The sequence below is a fragment of the Calidris pugnax genome, unplaced genomic scaffold (assembly GCF_001431845.1).
Source record: "Calidris pugnax isolate Ruff unplaced genomic scaffold, ASM143184v1 scaffold18, whole genome shotgun sequence".
NCBI classification, from domain to species: domain Eukaryota; kingdom Metazoa; phylum Chordata; class Aves; order Charadriiformes; family Scolopacidae; genus Calidris; species Calidris pugnax.
The window spans coordinates 18,405,641-18,422,332 of NW_015090812.1; the positions used below are offsets into that span (position 1 = coordinate 18,405,641).

At 39.1% G+C, this 16,692-nt stretch overlaps 1 protein-coding gene across 1 annotated transcript in view; it reads right to left on the bottom strand.

Moving 5' to 3' along the window:
- DPYD (dihydropyrimidine dehydrogenase) overlaps window positions 1-16,692 on the bottom strand; it is a 369,255-nt gene that overhangs the window by 33,478 nt on the left and 319,085 nt on the right. Inside the window, exon 20 of the mRNA XM_014939498.1 lies at window positions 13,732-13,911. Within this exon, the coding sequence (XP_014794984.1) occupies window positions 13,732-13,911 (180 nt within the window). The remainder of the gene's footprint in view (window positions 1-13,731; window positions 13,912-16,692) is intronic.

The window sequence follows — 16,692 nt, forward strand, 5'->3', positions numbered from 1 at the left end:
AAAAGAATTCTATCTCTTCATGACTGTAAAAGCCAAGTAGAACCCAATGCAATAAAACCATCCCAACCTAATACTTTAATTCAGTTGTTCAATAATTTCTATTTCTTTGCATTATTTTTACTTTATTATACTTTTATAATATGCTCAAATATATCTATAAAACTTTACAGCCCTTTTTCAACAGCATATGGTGTGTGTTGTGAAGAGAAGCATGTTTATGAGCTGCAAGACAGGAAGAAAATTACAGTATCCTTATGGGACTGAGGCAGGGAGAGCTGACTATGGTTATGAGCTGAGATTTTGATGTATCCACCACTACCTATCTAATTCTTGAGTCTCCAAGTTTTCATTGCAATTGCATTATAGAATTATCTTGTGTTAGGCTGATAACACTGTACAATCTCTCAATGCTTGAAACTGAAAGCAAGTTATGTTGTGACACAGTCCCTCTCACAGCAGCAACTGAGTATATCCTGGCTAAATGAACAAAGCTTGCCTGGAACAAATTTAAAATTAATTTTAACTGAACTAACATTTATTCCACCAGAGATCTAGAAGCAAATATTCAACGAACCATTTGTCATATCCTGATCCAATTCCACCCTCTAAATGAACATCAGTCAGTTGGGATAGGATCTAACAGCAGAGGCTTACTTGTCTTTGAGCTGGATGGGCTTAAATGTGGCTGGTCACAGTTCTCAGTTCTCGGTTTCTAAAAGAAACTTTCAGGGACAACCTCTGTGGCCGACACTATTTTTGGGGAGAGCGACCACAAGGTGGTCACATCAGTTGTGGGATACAAACTTTTGGAGTCCTCTAGTCTTCCCTTCACCCCTGACTCCAGAAAGAGGGAACCTTGCTGGAATTTCAGAACATACCTGCAGAACAGCTGAGGAATACAAGCATAACGAAACACTTCTTGCTCAAAAGCATTGGATGACATGTTGGATTAATGCCTCAGCCCCTTCAGTCTGACCTCCTCATCCCTAGGAGCAGTAAGCCTGATCAGTATTTCACTTGGACTCTTTGCTCCCTCTGGAGAAGTAATGGTCTCCCTGGCTGAGAGAAGACGTGCTTTTGGAAACAGCTTTCTATATTCTTTTTTGACTCTGTGTTTCTGCTTGTCAATATTTCAGTGTCTGAACCACACTAAACTTTTGGGCAGGAAAAGGTTCATCTGCTCCAAAACAGGTCCCTAGTGCCATGCTCCAACATCCAGACTTGCAAAGATGCCTCAAGATACCTGTAAGGTCTTAAACCACATCTGGAGGCAAATAAATCCCACTCTGACTGTGTAATGTCCTGATATCTGACTTCAATGCTTACAGTTGGGGACTTGACTCTTTGTGCCAGAGATTCCTAAGGGCAATTCAGCGAGTCAGCGTAAATTGAGACCTCTCTCCATGGACAAGCTGGGGATGGTATTTGGACAGTTAAGCTGGAGGCTTGCAATAGACTCTGTTAAGACTCCACTGCAAAATAAATGCTCAGTTTTGCACTAAAATCAATGCATGCTGAATTATGAACTAGTCCTCATATTGCCAAAATAGTCATCATGAGTTCACACAGTTACCCCCTCCCAAACTGCCATTTAGGAACTAGACAACTAATGACACAGATTGTATCAGAAGAAAATGCTTTTTTTTTTTTTTTTTTTTAAATGGAGGCAGACTTTCAAGCTCTTCAGACTGCACGTTCGTCACTCAGATGCTGTTATAAATACCTTTGCAAACAATTCACACTATGTAGACAAAAATACCTCAGTGATAAACAACAGAGAAATAAATTAAGTCCTATGGAACAAATGTAAACACTAAGTTTCTCCTCCATCTGCTTTATCCTGGTAATTAAGTCCAAAATCCAGCAGCAGGCACAGAAGCCCACCCACAGACCAGGAACTGAAGGTCAAAAACCAAGCTATGACAAAATCGCTAACAAAATGGCTGCAGTCTATCAAAAGAATGATTATGACTTTGTTGTGAAGAGAGAGAGGGGAGTTCTGGAGCGTGAGGCATTTATTAGACCTGCTCTGTAGCACCCAGATCAGCAGCTCCCAGAGACCGTGCTCACTCCTTCTGAGTGCTCTTTTATAAATGTTGATTATGAAAGGCACACTCATGTCATAGTCACCAAAGGATTTCTTGTTGCTCCCACCTTAATGGGTAAGTTTAGATGTTTCAGAATATCATTTATGCTAATGTAAATGGCATGTGAATTGTTTACAGCTTAGGGATACGTCTTCCGTAAAAGAGAAAATGTAGATTTACTTGTGCCTATAGAGCTTTGTGGGTTTACAATGAGCCTTCTGGTTTTCAATTTACAAAGGGAAATTTCTGAAATGGACAATTCAAAATGTCAGGAGTGCTCAGCATGTGAAAGAAGGCTCAGTAAAGGCAGTGAGAAACTGCTGGAGAGTCTGGATTAGACTTTTGGTCTGGAATTGGGAAAGATGCCTTTTGGCATATATTGAATATTTTACATGGGAACACAACTACTCAGAAAATAGGATGTAATGATTAGCATCCAGGATATAATGCTCTATGCTGTAATGATAGGTAATATAAATAAATAAAATTATGGTGGATAGGTTCTAGAATTCAACTACTTTAAACTCAACTGCTAGGTCTTGTCTTGAACGACCTAAAAAATATGTACTATTTCAGTGATATACTTCTGGGTTTCTCATGAATCCAGACATACTGTATAAAACAACAAGGTATTTTATAGCTTTTATGTATAAATAAATCAGCAACTTGGAAGAAATACAACATAGTAATATAAAAAACTGCATTAATTATTCCAAGCAGTCAAAAAGGAAAGAGACAAAATGATTAATGAAAGAACAGATATATGATATGACATATCCTGACCAATATATGGGTTATACATTGACTTACTTACACTGGATAGTTCCAAATGTGGCAATCAAAGGCAGAGATGTGGCATAAAAAATAAAAGGGTGCTATTTCATTAAAACTTGTCTGCTGAATTGAATGAAGGGCAAACAAGGTCCTGCCTATGTGAGAATTAGACCCACCTTCTTAATAACAGCTAGGGTTGGTGTTCTTAAGCATCAACCATCAGAGTACCCAAGTGCAATCAGCCTGAATGAGATCCCAAGAAATCAATAAAATTCTTGCCAGGCCCCTTCAAACTATTACAGAGCCCCAATGTGCTGCGGAGCAGCAGATTACAGGCTGGCTGTAATTGTTCCCTGGAACAACCCAAACGCAGTTCCTGGGCCTTAATGAATTCTGTACAGCATGAATAGGTCAGCAAAGTGCAGAAATCTCTTTTATCAACTCCTACACGTAGAAATGGTGTGCCCAACAGCTCTGTGCAGTCACTGGGGACAGTTGCCCTGTGCCAATGTATGACTAATGGGCAATGAAACAGAAACCCATTTTTAACCCATTTGTCCATAAAAACTCCAGAAGTACTGCTCTGACTGCTGAGGCATCCATGTGGTTGGATCAAAACCACACAAGATTCCTGGAAAACCTTCAAGGGTTTTTTATAGCAATAAAAATAAAATAGGTGGGAAAGGACATAATCATATTTAAGTTCCTTAAGTATGATCTTAAAATTTAAACAAAAAAGAGATTTCAATTGCATCTTATTAGATACTGTTAGCAGAAGTCGCTTATACTGAGTTATTATCTGAACAATTTGTTACAATGCTGTGGCTTCAAGAATGCAGCTGAAATGCTGGGAGGCGCCGTAGGCTAGCTTGTGCAACTCAGACAGGAAAAGTCTATGTGTCTGGCACGTACTGCTAGAAACTGGACACTTCTCCCAGCAGTACGTCTGTTAGACTTCACACATTCAAATTTTAGAAGTCCTCCCTAACTTTAATCTCAGCAACCCAGAAAGAAAACACCATAATTTCTACAAAAGGGCTTTCTTTCCAACCAGGATAATTTTTCTCCCGCTTTTCCTGAATATTTCCTCTTTTTTCCAATTCAACTCATCAGTCTTGGTTGAGTTCTCACTTTACATCATAAAATCCCCCTGTCTCAATTGACTGCAAGCTTCAAATATTTGTAGACCACTGAGTTCTCCACCTCTTAGGTTTACACACATCATTTAGGCAGGACATATGGACACCTAAGAGTTATAGCTTCTTTAGTTCCTCCCCATAAATCACTCCTTCTGGATTTTTCATACACCTGTGCATGTCACTACACTTAGGGCTGTGTGTAAGGGCCAAATAAATATGTGCCTAAGAAAATGAAGAGATGTTGCAGTCAAAATCCCTCTCAAAACTAGCACAAGAATAACACAGTTCTTGAAAAACAGTCTGAAACTGAATACTTAGTCTGCTGTCTATCACAAATACCACAGACTTTCTTACATGAGAAGCTTAAACCGACAATGATTCTTTCAGAAGCTAAAAGCCCAAGTCTTTACATGCACGTCAGTAAGTACATCTGTGGCTAGTACCATAAACAAAATGGGAGCACATAAATAAAAGCAGGTTTTCCTAATAATAGCTACCTGTAGATACCGAAGAGACACTTCTGATTGCATAGATGTTTCTCAGCCATCTGGATGTCTGTAGGATATAGCCTGCAACTCCGTAACACTACATCTTGTATAATATCACACATTTTACTAGTGCTTAATGAATAAAAAGACGGTTAGAAGTACTGCTTAGAAATACACAATATTGTTAATAGATGACTTCTCTCACTAGGGGTAGAATCTAGAGGAAGAATTTCATATCATCAGGTTCTCAGACTAGTAATTATAGCTTACATTTTGAAAGGCACAACCTTTCTTTCACAGATGCAATTTGCATCAAAATCTGCACTTACAAAATCAGGGAGAAGAGTTTTGCACACATAAATTAATTGCCAACACATATTCTAGAGCTTGAACTGTAGACAATTAGCTATCAATCACTACTGACCAGGGCTTTACTCAGTGAGGATACAAAGCATAAGGCACTGCAACTAATATCAATGCAATGAATATTGCAGTGTCCTAAACATCCCCAAACTCCATGAGTTTCACCTGACAAAGAAAAATCTCTTTGGCAGTAAAAGCTGGTACAGAACTGAAGGTTGGAGAAAGGGGAGGGGGGGAGGAGGGGGAGAGCGAGAGGTAGAGTGAGAGACCGATTTGCTGTCAATGAATATGAAAAAGCTGATCTCTGCCATTGAGGAAAATTCTTGCACCAGCAAGTGCTGACTGATTGCGATGAGGAATGCTTTATCACCAAGATCCAGACACCCTTTCATATGGTGATTATTATTCCTGTCATGACCCTCTGGTCATCAAGCCACAGTGTCTTCTGTCACGAAACAACTATCCAATAAGGAATAATCTAGGAATACGCCTGTAGCATAATATCTTCTACTTGCTTATACACACAGCGGGAGGAGGAAAATCTTCTTCCTATGAGTTATTACCTGCTCTAATCCACTCGGGAAAATAGCAGTATTTCCTTAATTTTGTGAAGCATGCAAACATATTTTTCACAAACCACAGCTACCTCAATAGTTCAGCCCAGAGCTGAAAGCAAATCTAAAAGCCCTCTTAGGTAGTAACAAATAGCCCAACATCACCATCAAGTTCATGGCAGCACAGAAATTGTCAAATACTGCCATTAAAACTTGATAAGGACAAGCAAAGGCTGAATTGCATGCCAGCTTGCCTCTACATTTAATTTTATATTGTCTTCTGTAAGGCTGAAGTCTGTCCTAATTCCTGATGCTATTCTTGGAGCAACAGCTCTGACAAACAGAGGTAACGCATATACAAAGCCCCAACAAACAGCAGAAACCACCTAGCAGCATTAGCTCTGGTTTAGTTCCCATACAATAAATCAATGCTAAATTCTTCAGAATAGAGACATTTTATATTAACACCACCATTGTCCGCATTAATATCATCCAACTACAAATGCCTGTAGAACTCATTCAACCTTCCATGCGTTATTTCTCTGGCTTTTCTAATTCAGCTGCTTGAGAAAGGGGCTACTGCTCTGCAGCCGCAGACAGTGCGCACTGTGCTGAAGGCATCCAGGGGAGAAGGGCTGGGAACCCCTGCTCTGGGAGCAGATGTGAGAAGCCACGTCTGGCCACGCAGGCCAGTTCTTTTATGTCTTTTCTGTCCTTATTGCTTATGTAGATCACCTAACACAGGGGCTGTTTTGAATGGTTTTATCCAACTAGCAAGCTAACCCTAAGTAACAAATACAACAATACATATACAATGGTACAGAATAAAAAATTAATGGTGTTAGAGAAGGATGATGCACAGAGACATTATGTGTGACACTGGGGAGGAAGTGGGGGTAAGTGCGCATGGTTAATATGAAAAGATGTCAAAAAAAATGAAGCATAATAATAGTGCAATTTATCCTTGCTAAACGTACTGCGCTGTGCTATAATTAAATATGAAAACCTAAATTTATCTCTATGTTCGGCTGTCATTAACTTAACAGGGAGTGCACATGTTCTAATCTAATGGCTGATTTTTTTCTCCATGTGCAGCATATTAAAATGTATATTAGCCTCAAGGTGCATAAACACAAAATAATAGACCAAAGGTTTTGGCCTGTGGAGAAAAAAATCCATGCTCAAAGGCCGTCAAGTAGCTGGTGATGCAGGGGAGACACTCACTTAGCCTCATTAAGCCAAAGCTCTCTTTTGCTTGTCTTTTGTTCTGCATGACAGCAGCCTCTTTGTTGTATAATAATTCATTCCAAGTTCGTTCCAAGCTACCGAAACTGGTGAACTGTGGCCATTTTAATGAGCAGTATTGGTGGTATGCATAATCTGCAAGCCACGTGGACCAGGCAATCACAGAGCACTGCAGCCAGCAAAATGAGATACTGTCGAAATCACAAATTTGTCAAGTTGTTTTTGGACAGGGTATTATAATAAGCACTAAAATATGCATCTTATTACTCTGCATCTGCCAGTCAAAGATCACTGTAATGAATGCATGCTGCAGGGTATGACCAGGCCGTTTCCCTAAGTAAAACAAACTGCAGAGTACAAAAAAAGAATTATGTATTTTTGGCAGTGCCTGGATTTTTTTTTTAAATCCTTTTGCATCAGGAGTTGGATTTTCCTGGCTTGATGTCCGTTGCCAGCAGTGAATGCACTAAAACCGCCACAGCCAAGGAGTTAACGTGAATACATTGTTTCTTAATAGCCACATTTACTGGCTGTGAATATGAAACTTTAAACTCAGTGCTCGAAGCAAATTTAGCATACAGTTCATATAAAACCCACAAAGATTAAACTACTTTAAATCCACTTTAATAATCCTAGTTCCTTTTGTTTTATCCATTTCTACTGCAAATGGCTTCACTGTTAGGGAAGATACATTTAATGTAACAACCTCCAGACTCCAGATTATCTACAGTGCAGTGAGAAACTGCACTGTAGATAATCACAACATAAACTTCCATAATAGACCAGTTAGGAAAAAAAATTAATGCTAGAGACGTCCTTTCATCTAAAAATTGGTCAGGCCGGGGATTGCTCATAATTGCTTTAGGTTTGCAAATGCTGGGAGGTTCACCAATGGCAATGAACACTCTAAGTGTGCCTTGCGCAGTGGGGTGCTCTGCTGGTGCTCCCCAAAACGCTGCTGGTGATGCTCCACCAAGGAACCATCAGGCTCCCCCCTGGAGCCACACCTGTGAAGACCTTTCATCACATCAGGGGAGAAGGGGAAAGAGTGAAGAGGGGGAAGCAGGAGGAAAGGACTTCCTCATCTGCCTGCAGATGCTGGTTCAGGTATGTTTCGGCAGAGCCTTATTTTCGGTCAAGCCAACAAGCATATGTGGCAACAGTCACTGAGTGTGCTGATGCACAGTTCCCATAATATCCTACACCAAGAGCTTTCTTGATCAATACTGGCTTACACTTCAGAGGCTTTCCCTGGCTGAGAGCTGTATTTCAGGTGCAAGCCTTAGCTAATGGCAAAAAAGGATCAAAAAGCCTAAAATTAATTTCCCCCCTCTCTGACTATTCTTCAAAACTACTGGTGTCAATATGGGAAAAAGTGTTCTTTCATCAATGTTAATTTTTTATTACAATTTCTATACCACCGTTTGATGAGATGGTCCATATTTCTGGATATGGCCAGATACGTTCTATCTTCTTATCCTTGTTCTGGCAGGGATAGGGTTAATTGTCACAAGGAGCTGGGACAGGAATTGCTGCTTGGGAGCAGGCTAGGCTTCAGGTTCCTCTCAGTGACCAGCTGTATATGAATCGTATCTGTATAATCCTTTAGCAGTATTATTGTTGTTTTCATCTTTCTTTTGCTGTTCTGTTAAACTGCCTTTATCTCAACCCACAAGTTTTGCCTTTCTCTTCCAATTCTCCCCCCATCCTGCTGCTGGGGGTGAGGGGAGTGAGCAAATGGCTCTGTGGTTCTTTGTCACCTGCTGGGGCTAAACCAGGACACCAGGAAACAAGGGGACAGTGCTTTACCATACTGGACAAATTTGCCTTCCTGAACAAAGAGAACTTCAAAAAATGAAGGGTGAAAACCTCTGCTCAGTGGAGGCCGTCAGAGGTCTTGAAGAATCTGAAGACAGCCAAAACTTCCTGCATGCATTGCAATAGCGTTTTTGGATGGCTGGGGCTTCACATTTTATTTATTTATTTAATAGAAGAACTGATTTAATATTTCATATGAAATGTTGATGGTATAGCAAGATTTTTTTCTCAGCCATGCAAAAGCCTATTTAGATTTTACTGCAATCAAGTTACAATTTAGCAGGTTTGTACTGTTCAGAAGACTCAGTTATTAGTACCCATAGATACTTGGAGGAACTCTGTTTTTCAGTCTAGATGGAAATTCCACGCATTCAGAGAACAAACTCAGCAGCTTGCTAAATTTAAGGTGATGAGAATTTTCACTGAAGTTCAACCATTGTGCATGTTCAGGATCATTATCTCTCATCTGTCTCTTGGAGAAAACCTCCTTCCATAAATGTGCTTTTATCAGATATGTTTTTAAGATTTTTCAATACAGCACAGGCTTAACAGTTGAGGAGGATCCTCTATGAAAACCAATTTGTTTTGAGTTTTGGATACCTCTGGAATCAATGCTTAAATTATTACTTTTTCTTTTTAAATTTTTAATCTTGTGACACGATCAAATAATGGCCAGTTTTTGCAAAACTTCTGCTGCTGAAAGCAAGGTATGAAACATCCATTTATGTTTACCTCTTCTTATAAACCCACACCTACCAACTGAATACACTGCTATAATTCTAATGTTTAGTTACCCGGCATGTATAAAGGCCACTGTGTTAAGTATGATTTTTATGGCTGACATTAGGTGGAAGTTTATACAGAAAAAACACTATACCACTTCTTTGACCACCAGCTGACATCAGTGCATTTCTGGGACATAATCACTTCAGCTTTCTGGAGTAAGATCAGTGAGCAACTAATAAAAGAGTTCTGTAATAAACAGACAAGGTGAGACAGTGACTACGCACAGGAGATCAAAACTCTGGGGAATATCGTACCTTATCCAGATACCTAGTGAGAACAGTTACCTTTATTGCTCCTGGTCATGTATCTTCCTGAGAAACTCAGGAACATTATTTTAAAACATAATTCTGTTAATTTTGGATTGTAAGGATACCACCTGTGCTCTTCCTCTCTCTTATGCAGCCACCCTAATAACTTTGGGTTGTAAGAGCATGCTCTACATCTTAACTGTCTGCCTGATTGCATCATGCACTTGATCTCAGTCCTAAATTCATGCTGAGGTAAGTGTGCTTTTACAAAAGTTCTTCCTCAAGGGAGTCACTGAGAAGCAGTGTGGTGTCATCATTACCTTGCCATTCTCTCATCTCAGTGTCGAGATTTGCAAGCTGAGATTATAGCTGAGACAAGCTGACAAGTTTTATTCCGTGCATTTAATGGAAAGGTGATTCAGAGGTGATATTAATGACAGTCATCTGTGTCAAGGCTTCAAATGTCAGGTCCTCCCACAGAAAAAAAGCCAGACAACTAAATAAATTGCAAAAAGCAATGAGCAAGGAAGTCTAGAAGACTGGCTTTCTCCACCTTTGTGAGTCTGATGCAGCATCTGTGCTAGGACTGTCTTCGGAGCAGTTATGGGTAAGGTTACAACCGCAGGAAAGAAGGAATAAAATCGGTGGAGCTATGGAAAACAGTATCACCCGGTGACTGGAAGCCATGACTGAGGTTAGCATTTCTAAGCGGGAATCTCATTACTATTACAGGCAGTGTAGTACCACAGGTCATATCTTGGACAACGGCAAGAATTGACTCCAGCAGCAACTGCTGTGTTAGCAAAAGGGAAAAAGCCAGCACTATTGAAAAGACGATCAGAAAATATCTACTAGCTGGCTCAAAGATGATAAATTTGGGGTTTATATATGAAAAAATATGTCCTGCAACAGTGAAAAACATAAAAACACCAAGTTTCCAAAATATTTTCCAGTGCTATGATGCTTCTCATATGTTAAAGGCTATAAATTATCAGATGAAAGTATCAGTTTCATTAATCCAGAAGCATGAACAGGTACTAATCAAAATTATTTTCTTTTTCAGCCAAAAGTTGATGTGTTTGCTATTAAACTGCTTATTATATTACACTATTTAGCACAGTATTTTTAGTATTCTTTCTACTTAGGAAGGAAATTATTGTGATAAATGTAACAACTGACAGTGATAACTGTTCAGTTTGTCATTTATCTGGTGACTGCATGGCAAGACAGCTTCAGTTTGATGTCAGGTGCACCATTTAGAAGAAAGTATGTATCTTTTAGTTTACTCTGGTCATCTAGTACTACAATATTTCATGACAAAACTCTACTGTGTCACTCTCCTGTGGCAACACTCTGCACTCAGCATCTGTTTGATGCTGAAACCAGAAAAGAAAATGAATTATCAAAAGAATAGTGCACTGCTATATAAAAATACAGACATTAACATTCAATATTGCACTGTGAATCAAAATAGATACTCTTATGAATGGGAATAGATACTCTTAGCTGGGAATAGAACTGGTCCTAACTGTAATATATTAAAAACTGGGAGAGGGTCAATGAATTTGTATACAATCGGAAGGCAAGTGGTTCTTGACATTGTTGGAAATTATTCTTGTCCCTCAATTCCTTCTCATTAAATTGTCAATTGCCTGAACATCTTATCCCTGTGATTCTATATGAAAATTAATAGGAATTTTGTAACAAAATGGGCAATGATTCCTTTATATTTTTACATTTACTTCACCAAAAATACAACATATCAAACTCATTTTCAGGGTTTTTTTGAATGCAGAAGTTCATCAGTATTTGCTCTGCAGCTTCTCATGGGGCATAGGGCTTCTCAAATTTGGACAGCTTCTTGTAAGTTTTTTACATCGCAATGCAGGATTTTGGCTTTCACATTTTACTCCATGTGTAACATATATATTCCTACACATTACTTTTATCGATGAGAACATATACATCACATCTACAGGCTATCTTCTCTTTTCCAAATAGAGAGCAATGGCATGCTTTTTAGTGAATTTATTTTAGAAAGAGAATCAGAAGTGTGTGTTATGACTTGCTGCCAAGCAAGCTAGATATTTGTGTTTGAATCTAGATGAAACTACAGCACTTAACTAAATTTACTAGGCACAAGGACATGAAATCCAATATTGATAATAATTTATGAAGGTAAGAATACTGATTCCTATAATACTGCAAACTTAGTTTATGATAACATAATTAGTTACACTAATAACACTGCTTAGGCACAGTCTTGCTAATTATGATATTATAAATATTAATGATATCAAGCCTTTGTATTTGATTGCCCCTAGTAGGATCATTTATCATGGTATTTCCTTTTACCCATGCTGTATTATTTTTCTTCCTTTTCCCTTGAATGTTCATTCCTGGACTAACAGCCATCCTGAGCTTATGCCTAAAATATATCACTACCTTATCAATGATGTAGCCTGGTTAACTTTATATGTTATTATTTAGTAGCAATGATCCAATGATATAACTCAGTGCTAAGGGCAATCAAATACACAATCAGTTATATTGTGTGTGCCTTGTTCATTTTACATGTCTAACAGAGCCAGCCAGACAGGATTACACAGGGCTTTGTTTTTCATTCTTTTTCATGTGACCTGTTTCAAGTTAAGATTCCTTTGAATTATTAAATGCTTCCTTAAAGCAGCTTTTCACGCTACCTTTTTAAAGTTAATTATTGATGTACCGACAAGCGCAAAAGACTAAGAATTATTTTTTTTTCTCATTCAAAAGGACATGAGAAGCATCTTTGACAATGGTTGCCTGTTTAGTAAAATACAGATGTATTACAAAGATAGAACACTGCAACTTTGGAGAACAATTACAACAAATCTCTGTTACATGAGTTGGAAATGCTGTGTATGTTTCTACAGGTGTTAAAGGAAGGAAGTTTAGATATAACCCTTTGAGCCTGGTTTAACTGCTTAACATAAGTAGATGAAAATGAAACTGCTTATATCTCGTTTTATTTTTAAGCAGCGTATTATCCAGAGCTTTAGAAATAGGATTGTCTTTTCTCCTGGAAGGTAATGTTATAATTTTCAGAGCTCCACAGAGAACAACAACAATATAGGAGTCTCTAATCTCCTGCTAAATCCAACTCCAGTCGTCGGCAACGATAAGCAGAGATTTGGAGGCGTTTGACACTCCAAATCCTATTCTTTAGTAATTCTTTACTTTTTACAACATTTTCAACAGTGTTATATCAGATTTTTGGAAGGATAATCAATAGGCATGATGTATAACTGAAATCAGTCTTCAAAGTGATCCCCTCTAGTAACCAGAAACAAAAGCTCAGCCTCCCTGCTGTGCAGGTATTTTGCTTAGAGCAGTAGGCAGCAGGGCATCAGTAGGAAGCCAGTTACACCTCCCTGATTCTCAGCATGGATCAGCCCGTGCCCTGGTGGAGGGGTGAGCAGGCGGCTGCAGACCCATTGCACCTGGCAAAAATCTCCAAAGGTGCTTTTGTAGCAGGGAACTACTACAACAGAAAGGAAAGACAGTCCAGAGGTTAGGACTTCAGAGAGACCCTAGTTTACGTTCCTATCCCACCACAGATTTTCTAGGTTTAAATGATTTTGTGGAATCTATTAAATTATTCGGTGCCGCTCTTCCTCACCTGGAACTTCCCTGCCTTGCAGAGGTTCTGGGAGTCAACACACGTGAAAGACCATGGGATGCTCAGGTATGATGATGCTACCGGATCTAGTGTTCCAACTAAAAGCTGGCTTGTGACAAGTTGTCTCAACTGATCACATCCAGTACTAGGGGGTATTCATGTCTCCTGAATGTTGCACCCTGGCTGGAATACTCAGGAACTTCTGGCACAATATTGAAATCAATCTGAATCAAGTTGAGTTTCATTGAAACAAGCAGTTCCATAACTTGTTCCAATGTGTTGGTAATTTTACGTCCTACACTATTTTTAAAGACGCGATGTTATGAATCAAGTTGAGAGATCATATTTACAGTAAAAATGTTATCCCATATCAAGTTATTTCAACTCTGTCTATTTAAGCTTCCTTCAGAAATTTGTTAAGACTCAGAAGGAAAAAGACTTGGTGACTAATTGTTAGAGCAGCAATGGTTAACCAAGTAGGTTGCAGAAATTGCATACAGTGATTATGGAATTACATTCAAACCAAGACATAGTGTCAATATACAGGAATAGCAATGAAACAACGTACCTTTCCCACCAGATCAGCAATTCGAGGTACTGGTTTTCCTTTCTGATGGCGCATGGTTGCAGGACTCTGTCCATTCCAGTCTTCAAGTTCCTCAATGCTTTTCAAGTAAAGAAGAGCTCGCAGTCCAGTGCAGTAGTCATCGATAACCGTGAAATCTTGATTCTGGATGGCACTGCACACCTAAGATATGTCAGTTATTAGCAACATCCTGGCAGAGGAACATATGGAATTAACAAGCTCTTTGGACTTACTGATTATCAGATGACCCTCCCTGCAAGTTACTGGGAAAGAACTACAAGAATTCAGGATATTAATTGGCTGCTTAATCCAATGTCACGATACCACCACTGCAGGTTACACTAGTTACACCTAGGTTCCCTAACAGCAGCCCTTAGACCAGATGTGAAGGCTGTTCAGCCCCAACAAGCAAGCTCAGCCCCAAGTGTGCCTACTAGGGCGCTGATGCTGAGCAGGCCAAGCACACTGGCAAACCATCAGCCCTGCTCAGATCCTTGCCTGCAGACAGACAGTGACATTCCCCAGCCTGTGTGCTCAGGAAGTGCAGACATATTCAGTTAGGTCTCAGTCAAGCAAATCACAGAACCACAGTCTTGCTGAGATTGCAAGGCATCTCTAGAGATTGTCTTGTCCAACCTCCCAGCTCAGTGAAGGTTCAACTAGAGGAGGCTACCCAAGACTGTATCCAGTCAGGGTTTGGATATCTCTAAAGACAGAGATTATATAACCCCTCTGGGGAACCTGGTCCAATGTTCATTCTCCCTTGCAGCTTTTTCTTATATTTGAGCGGAATTTCCTGTGTTCCAGTTTGTGTCCATTGCCTCTTTTCCTTTCATCGGATACCCCTGAGAAGAATCTAGTTCCAACATAAGTGTGTCAACAGCCAGCATCCATTATGATCACCTGCTACTATGGGCGAGCATTGTCAGGGGCAGAAGAATGGTCCCCTTCTGCTAATCACCATTTGCCATTCAGTAGTACTGGGAAGCCAGGCCCCTTTATTTTAGATACTTTAGAAACTTAGATATCAATATAGCTTTATAAACATGTAAAGCAATGATCCCTAACCTGCAGAGCTTAAAAGGTAAACATAAAACTACTGACAGCAGAGAATAGTCTAACCATTTACACAGATTCTTCTGGGCCACTTCATGGATATCAACTCAGATTTAAACCCACAGAGGTCCCCAAACAAACTGACAAGTGACTAAAAAATCCCTGACTCTTCTCTCAACACCTCATTATCATCCATCAGTGACGAGGTGCAGGGTTGATTGAGTACCATTAATTGTTAGTCCCTGAAATGCTCTGAAATTCCAGATGTGTCAGTGTTTTCAGCCTGTGATTCAGCTTTTATTCTAAAAGCTGAAAAGAATGCTCCTGATAGTATCTACACTTATATACACATAATGAACACAACAATGTAGTAGCCAGCTATTTAAGAACATGGCTGTGTGCACGTGCACAAGCACATCCACACTCCTTGGATATGAAAACACACCTTGGATCGTAATTGACATTAACACTTCAAAATTATGGGAAATATAGAGTTGTTTTTCACATTCCAGAAATGATAATGCAACTTGCAATTCTGAAGACAGGTACACATCACGTTGTAAAATACCATGCACTACAGCTGTACAAGAAAAAATAAGGGCAAACTATAAAATAATCACAAGAACATTTCCTATGAAGTGCATCTACATTACACAAAATCTGTTTCTCTGGAGAAACAGTGTGGGGATTAATTAGGTCTGTAATGCCTTCCATAGACTTCAATACTTTTCTTTTTTTCCAGAACAATTATAGAGAACATAATAATAATTTCCTGTACAGGTTATTTAACTGCAAAACTCAACTGATGCTTATTTAAACCTTTTTGTTCACCAAGGGATTCTCTATTTTTTTAGTGCATGGGTAACACTTTTATTAGCTATTCTTAAAAATACTAAAACTGAAAAAAAATACAGTTAAAAGCCATGTCATGTCACTTGAAACAAATTCAAGCACTGTTGTCAAAATCCTGAAATATTTTGACAGGATGTATACACATGAGATACACTGGAGGATACCTGTAATAACCTTATAAATAAAGAGGCTTTTACTGTTTTCCATTTTGTGGTGCAGTGTTATGAACTGCAATAATATAAAAATGTGCAGAAGATGATATCACACTAAGAGCTAACATTTGACCCCTCTGAATCTATGTACAGTGCACTTTTTGCCTTCCCTGGAAAGCCAAGTAGGTTCCAAAGCTGAAGGCAAAATACAATTTTTTAAGAAAAATGTAAATCTCTGAACAAAAAAAAATGTTATCTGAAATGGAGAGACTTAGAAACAGAATTAGCAAGTAGTTTGAGAAGATTCTCCCCTTCTGTAGGAGCCTTATGACTATGGTGCCCAATGGTGCAGATAATTAACCAAAGACATGTCATTCACTGATTTCACTGTGATAAAAGCAAGTGTTTATGTTTATGGGCCTTTCCTAGAACATGAGAGATTCAAACATTAACACATGCAAAACCAACAGAAATAGTTTTGCCATGGTTTTGGCAAATTTTAAAACATTCTGAACGTTAAAATTTGTTATGTTGCACATATCAGATGGCGAGATTTGTGTTTTAGGCTTACCGTATCTTTCATAAACCAAGGTACAAACCTTTGCTGCATTTTAAAAGGTGGTGAACAAAGTCAAGATAAAAGGTCACCCTGACCCATCAGCCATGACAATTTCTACACCACAGAGAGAGGTTTTTAGCATCATACCTGGCTGCCTCTGAATCACCAGTTTAAATGACACCATGCCCTCTTCTCAGCAAAAGAGAAGTGGCAGGGCAATAGACCAGGTGAGACTCAAACTCACGCATCCGGAAAAATCACAGAAGAACTGAACCAGCCCGTCTCCACACATCATTAATGCCCACACTTTGCTCCTGCTGCTTG